The sequence below is a fragment of the Filicampus tigris genome, chromosome 7 (assembly GCF_054856515.1).
Source record: "Filicampus tigris isolate MCC_2025a chromosome 7, RoL_Ftig_1.0, whole genome shotgun sequence".
Taxonomy (NCBI): domain Eukaryota; kingdom Metazoa; phylum Chordata; class Actinopteri; order Syngnathiformes; family Syngnathidae; genus Filicampus; species Filicampus tigris.
This window is the reverse complement of record NC_141223.1, coordinates 14816324-14823814: the sequence shown is the minus strand read 5'-3', so window position 1 is coordinate 14823814 and position 7491 is coordinate 14816324. Positions and strand designations below refer to the sequence as shown.

At 41.5% G+C, this 7491-nt stretch overlaps 1 protein-coding gene across 4 annotated transcripts in view; it reads right to left on the bottom strand.

The window, feature by feature from the left end:
- Window positions 1-386: 386 nt before the first annotated feature.
- The window catches only part of stim1a (stromal interaction molecule 1a), a 39294-nt gene continuing 32189 nt past the window's right edge, over window positions 387-7491 (bottom strand). For 2 of the 4 annotated variants that reach the window (XM_086035828.1, XM_086035827.1), the window contains exons 13-14: window positions 4967-5354; window positions 387-2435 (exon numbers count right to left, since the gene is read on the bottom strand). In XM_086035828.1, the coding sequence (XP_085891954.1) occupies window positions 2000-2435; window positions 4967-5354 (824 nt within the window). In that variant the 3' untranslated portion in view covers window positions 387-1999. The remainder of the gene's footprint in view (window positions 2436-4966; window positions 5355-7491) is intronic. The other 2 variants (XM_086035829.1, XM_086035830.1) reach the window with 1 other exon arrangement.

Sequence of the window (7491 nt, the reverse complement as noted above, 5' to 3'; positions counted from 1 at the left end):
TGGAACACGCTTCGAACTAACAAAATGGTGTCCAGCCAACAGGAATTTGGCACTTTGATGTGGGATCCTTGGTCTTCTGCTTCACGCTTCGGGTGAATTGGTACCAAATTGTGGATTTTTAGCCCTTTTCCAGCACCCATTTCACATCCACTATATACAACACAAAAAAACCTTGCGAAATTAAAGCTGCAAGCCACTATGAACGGACCCTCACATCCACATTTTCATGGTGAATCTTCAAAATGACTATCAAACTTTGATAGTCACACATTAGGAAGGACCGCATGCGGACTAATCGAAGGATGCAAGGGCCACATTTGACATTCTGAAACACGCTAAAACAAAACGATCATTATGTACTATAGTTATTTTAACTTTTTTTGGGGGGGGGGGGGTTCAAGGTGACACGGCAAATAGACTTGGATTTTTCATGATTTTTGGGGTGGCCCACAGCCTTGCTTCCCACTGGAATAGAGCCGCCCCTGCCCTGGGCAGACTTCCACATTCAGAACCAAAACAGGAGTAATCTGAAAGGAGATGACATCTTTTCAAGCAGTGTTCACTTGAGGATCTTAATCATCAATGTGATAGGGTCATAAATATCATAACTGAATTATTTTTATAGTTTTTTGTTTTTTTTTGTATATCTTAGAAAAACTCTATAAAGCAAATTTATTATAATTACTACTAGTTGTAGTAGTTCACAGGATTCTGAGGGCCACTAGAAAAAGGGACAGCGAGCCACAAATTGCCCCTGGGCCAATGTTTAGACACGTCAGGCATAGGCAAGAAAAAACTAAAATCTGTCTCTAACACCTGTTTTCCATGGGATTTCCGAGTAGGAATTTTACAAACGTTCCTGGTATGCTGCAAAAAAGTGCTTTGTTGGTCAGACGAGTCCGAAATAAAATGATTCCAATAAGGCCTTTAGTTGCAATTGTAATACAGGTTGATCCTGTTCATATAAGTAAATGGAGAGTTAAAAAAAACAACTTACATTACGACATTTTTTGGTAACACTTTTCTCCTGATGACAAAAGACATCCAGTCAAATAAATAGTTGCTTCGAACGAAAGCTTTGCACACAAAATAAAGAAACGCAGCCAGACCCAGTTTCAATACCCCGGGGCCGTTTTGTCTGTTACGAGGCCACAAAAAAAAACAAAAAAAAAAAAGGAAAACTCACACTTGCCCAAAATGAGCCCTTTTGAGTCATTGATGAATCTGCTGTAAGATGAAAAAAAAAAAGCTTTGTAAGCATTCAAACCAAAGACATGCACGGGAAAAAAGGTTGTTTCCCTTCGAGACTGGCATAGAATAAATAACTCTGACAATGCATCACCCTCAACACATACAAATGCACACACCCTTGCACTTCTTACGGAAAGTTAGGAATATGCGGCTTTCGGATGAAATTTCGCGATCAACCAACAAATGTACTATAAATAGCGACATGACAGGATTAAAAATAAAGAAAATCTGTCAAAACGCAAAGGCTGGTAAGAAAGGCCACTTGAACCTGAGTACAACGCAGCAAGAATTCTGAACATCAGATAAAAGTAGTAATCGAGCTTTTAGTGTGAGCAAAAATGGCCTTTTTGAGGAATGTTTTTGTGGGACGTCACCTTCAGTAACTGTGGAGTTGAATAAAACGGTATGACGTCATTATGTCTCAAACTGCTCCTCGTTTTGTCTTCTTCACAGGGAAGCCCTTTCTTTGATTGGCTGAAAAGTTTCAGTTAAAATATCCACCAATTTTTTGAGTCATGTTTTTCTGTGATTTATTTTTATTTTTTTTCTTACGGGGGATTTTAGAGGTTCACGGTGGAATTTCAGTCAAAAGCCGCACACGGCTAACTTTTTGTCAGTACTGTAAGAAGCTGCTTGCTCCCACAGTCCAGTAGGTTGGAAACTTCACAAAGTGTTGAGTGGCAACAAACAGCGCAGGACAATTAAAAGAACACACACACAGACACGCACACACAAGGGGAGTAAGCCCTCATTTCTTCTGCTTCTTGAAGATCTTGAAGGTGTGTTTCTTGCGTCCAGCCGTGGAATCCGTGTCCTCGCCCGTGGAGCCGCTGTCCTCCTCCAGCGGACTCTTCTTGGCAGACAGCTGCGGGATGCGGGTGGCGCCCTTGCTGGCCGCCCAGGTGGGCGAGGGGGTCTCCGGCTCGGTGGAGCTGAGCGAGCGTGTGGACTCGGCGGGGCTATGTGCCTCGGGCGCCGCTCCCTCCTGCTGCTGCGCCCTCTTCATGAGGATGGGGCTGTCGGGCAGGTGCTCGCCGCTCTCATGGATCCGGGCGCCTCCGTTGGGCAGGCCGTGCAGCAGGGAGGTGGGCTTCATCAGGAGGCCTTTGGAGCCAAACGCCGAAAGGCGGTCACCCACTTGCGACAGGCACAGCGACGAGTCCGAGTCTGAGCGATTCAGGTCCCTGCGTGAGAAACGGACCCATTAGACCTAAGCGGGGTGGACTCCCCAAATGTTATCTACATTCTGGGACCGGCCAGGACACACTGTAACGCCACACGTGTTAGTTTTCATGCAAAGGGAAGACTGTAAGGTTGGACAAAGAGGAATGTAGAATGAGTGTCAAGTATACCGTATGCAAAACAGAAGCAATACTTTTGTCACGCTTTTCCGAGTACAGTGGAACCTCCTTAAAGCTAAGGTCAACCCCCAAATTTTCGTTACAATAATATGTTCTATGCAGCCCCATGAGTCTAAACATGGAATTCTGATTAATATTGAGTTCGTGGAATGTCCATCACAGGTGGGGGCCATTTTGCCAATTTCTGTCGACTGAAAATGACATCACAGATGCTCAGGTAATGACCAATCACTGTTCACCTGTTTTCTGAAGCGGAGTCATGATTGGTTGTTACCTCAGCAACTGTATAATGTCATTTTGAGACGGACAAAAACGGTGCATTTTCCTGCACATTCCACAAACTCTATATTAATCAGAATGCCGTGTTTATACTATTGGAGGCGCATAGAACATAATGGAAACAACATGTTTCTGTTGACTTTCCCTTTAAATGGTTTATCCAATGGATTGATAGTATTTGGTCAAACTATCTTCTTAAAAAGGAAGTCACCCCAAACAGATTTTTTTCAAGAATATGTTCTATGCAAACCCACTGGTTGAAACAAGGCATTCTGATAAACATTGCGTTAGTGGAATGAGAGTTAATCCACCTGTTTTTAGCCATCTCGAAGGGCGGCCATTTTGTTACTTCTGTCGACTGAAAATTACATCACAACTGCTCAGGGCACAGGTAATGACCAATCACGGCTGACCTATTTTCTGAAGCTTAACTGTGATTAGTTGTTACCTGAGCCCTGAGCATCTGTGATGTCATTTTCAGTCGATAGAAACTGGCAAAATGGCCGCCACCTGAGATGGACAAAAACGGGTGGATTTTGCTGCTTAACTCATATTCCACAGACGCAATATTAATCAGAATTCTGTGTTTCGACTAGTGGGCCTGCTGGGAACATATTCTTGAAAAAAAATGAGTTGGGGTTGGTTTCCCTTTAATTATTGTGTTGGGGTCGAAAACGACCCGTTTTCAAGTCAATTCCGGGGTCAATCGGAACGCCACACAATACAAGGGGTTAAAGTAGCAGGAAGTTGTCTATTAGAATCAAAACACTCAGTGCCAAGATCTAGTTATGCTTTTTGATGAGCAGATCTGGGTCTGATGAACTTGGCCTATAAACTGCCAACACGTGAAGAGTGGTCATGAGCCAAAGTGCCAGCAGAGGGTAGCGGTAGACCATTATAGATTAAAAATCTCTTCTGTTTGCCCACTGTTTACAGTGGGGGTAAGGAATAGACCTACTGTAAGCTGGACTGCAATTAGGCTCTGGCAGCTGAACCCAGAGGGCATCCATGTTGCATTGCCCCTTATACTGACAACTTGTGTTATTTTATATCATATACCATTTCATATTTTATAAGACTCTCAAACGAACAAAATAATAGCTACCATAATGTATAATTAATAAAGTACTATGGCTTCAATCTTTTGTTTTTAGTAAAGTGCAACATTGGCTTTTTGTTTTTTTCAGGAACATCCAATTTTTTGACATTTTAAATGCTCTTTTAGTTTGTGTAACAGTTTGAATTGTGTGGTTTTGACCCTAAAATTGTTTAACTGGAATCAATACAAATTTTATTTTTATGTTTAATCATGAACCTCATTAAATAATATTTTTTAATTGCAATTTTATGAAGAATCAAAATAATTTTGCATATGGTTCACAATTTTATTGCATAATTTCTTAATTAACTATAATTATAAACAGCAACAGTAAAAAAGGAGCACGAATTACTCTTAAATTCAACAATGTTCGGTGCATCAATGTAATCATTTTTATTTGTAAGTTATGTATGTCTATAATTTGTTAATACATATAATATATAAAATAAAACATTAAAATAAATCATTTATTTTGATATTTTATTTCAAAATGCTTTGTAGTTACATTAGCAATAATGACAATAATAGGACCATGTAAACTATTTTAAGTAATTCTGCTTACACATTTAACCTTCAAATGTGTGCATTTATTGCTATGTTTTTTTTATTGCAGTACAATTAGAATAGGTGGTAAAACACCGCAAAAACATAAATTGTCCAAGTAATTATAATTCAATTACATAGAAATAATTTCTTAAAATTAGTGTGAGATGTTTTATTTTTAGAAATGTACTTTTATTTATTATTTAATTTATTTTTGGTCTCGTATAACCTGGTCCTTCAGTCGATTTTACAAATTTCTCACGAGTTTGGGGACATTCCGTTTCAACTGCACACTTGGTGTTCCTGATTTTTTTGGTGTTGTGGCCCAACATTGGGATTAGTCAGACATGGGAGGTTCCACTGCGTATGTTAGAAACATGCGTGAGCACAGGTGCTTAGCGTCCACACGCGCATGCCACACGGCGATGGATACCCAAAGCTGTCGCTACGCGCTGAGTGCGCTTCGGAGACATCGGAGAAAGTGAGGTCGGGAATCGGGTCCATGGGCTGGAAGGAAGGCTGATGAATGTGGGAGGAATGAGGGGCGACAGAAGAGGAGGAGGAATGCTGAATGGCGCCCAAGCTACAGATGATGGCGGGGTGGGACACGGCGGAGGACAGCGGGGGCAGACACAGACTCTCGAGGTGCCCGAAAGACTGGCTTCGGGACTCTCGGAAGGCGGGCCGAGGACGGGGGTGACCAGGGTGCGAGGCTCCCTCCCCCTGCTGACCCTCCGGGACAGAACCCTCTACCAACCTCTGTGAGCTCAAAGCCAGGTAGGGGTCAATGTGGCGCTGGCGCAGGGACATCATGCTGGGAGCTGTGGGCACAAAGCAACAACCACGTTATCCGCCGCTAGAAAATTGGAACGTGCTGGTCCACAATCAGTGGAAACACACCAAAAACTGTTCGGGATTCAGTTAAAAACAGACTTGAATTGACTCCATATTTGCTATGCGGAACTTTATGATCATGGAAGAAAAAAAAAAAAAAAGTGATTTCAGACATCAATGCCATGCCTTGGCCACCAGGGGACAGTATAATGCATACATTATAAAGATGCTCTCTTTTGAGCTAGGAAAGCTACAATTGATCCGATGGCACTGGGGACGGGACGGGACGGGGACGGGGACGGGGACGAGGACGGGGACGCCAACCCCCCCCCCCGCCCCGACATGTCCTGTTTCAACTACTGATGCATTTATATTACACAAGGATGTCAGAATTTGCACCGTCGAGTCAGAATTTCCTTTTCCTGAAGGCAAGGCAGACGAATCTTATAAGCCCGACACAGATTTAATTTTTTTACTCACGTTAACACGACGTTTTCCTGTATGTTTGCAAGGCAGGGAAGAGCTGGGAGCACTCAAGTCCTGTGGTTGCTGTGTGCAAGTCCTGCTGTGGTGTTGAGAGCTCTAAATTCCCACTCTGAGTGGAACTTGAACACACCGTCTTTCGGTTAACGTGAGTCACTGACACTGTAAAAAATTAGGTGTATGCTCAACGTAATAGTAAAAAAAAGTATAATTTTCTGCACAAACATTTGTAGCCATGAGTGTTGTGGCATGTACTCACCACTAGCTGAATTGATTGATCAGGCATTAATAATCATCCATCCATTTTCTATACCGCTTATGATATACACAATGCGTGATACTTTGTTTTGTACAGTTAAAATGGGAGTGGCAGTGACTTCAACAATTGTATATAAGTTGCTTATAAGTTTGCCTCCATGTGTCACATTCCAAGCAGTTAAAAAGCAGTTAAAAAAGGAAAAGAAAACGGTCATAAATATCAGCTATAAATATTTGAAACTTAGACTTACTTAGAAAAACATGGATAAAAGTGCTCTAACTTGCTGTATGTGCCAGTCGATTTCTAAGCTTGTATTGAATCGTCCCCGCAAGCAAATAATTCAAAACACTTTCTATAATTTGATTTTAACATGACTATATCAACAATATGACTATAATATGTATTCTGATGATATTGAAAAGAAAAAAAGTTATGAATTTGACTTGACCATGGCGTCCTCCAAGCAATGGCAACACAAACAGGGAGTCATTCATAAATACCCAACATTAGTGGTGTCTTTCCTCTTTACATGTGGAAGAAAAGGCATCAGGAGGTACATAATGCAACAGTGAAGCCCCGTGCGTGATTCGTGGGGGGATAGGCGCAGAGTCCTGCCGCGCAAATCCACGATTTTGATTTCCAGCCCCACCCAAAAGGTTGATAGATGTAACAAGACATGCGGCAATGCATTTTGTTCTATGAGACATGGTGACAGCCTGAAAAAATAAGGCTCCTCCCCTCAATTCAACATCGTTGCTTGGCACCAAGATGCCAATTGTTGGCAAGTAGTATTTCTACTTTAGACACGGCTTTGGCCGGAGCATGAAAACGGCAAGCTGGGGATGGTTTCCAATAAAACGCACACAAATGGTGTGCGAAGTGTGAACATGCGGGGGTTCACTGTATTTCAATATACAACAACAACGTGATAAATAGCAACACAATTTTAGCCCGTCAAAGCCAAGATTTTCCGTCTTTTTGATGGTTGGATGAGAAATGCAACAATTTTGCAAAAATTTAAAAAAAAAAAGAAAAAGGAAGAATTACAGGCAGGACATTTAACTGTTTCACTGTACTTTTTCTTACAGTATTTATTTAATTTACAACAGAATTTTTTTGGGGGGAGTTGAAGGTTTGCTAATTTGTTAATGCATGAAAAAAAAAAAAAGTAAAAACAACTGACAAAAAATGATTTCAAAAGATCTACTATCGTCTGAATAAATAGACGGTCAATTTGTCGGGCCCTGGTTGTCAACACAGAGCATAAAGTTGTATATCATATAGCTGGTCCAACGTTTCACTGAAGTTGGTAAATTGCTTGATGCATTTCCTTTCAGGTCAGTACCATTTTGATACAGAAAACTGACAAAGGCGGCAAAATG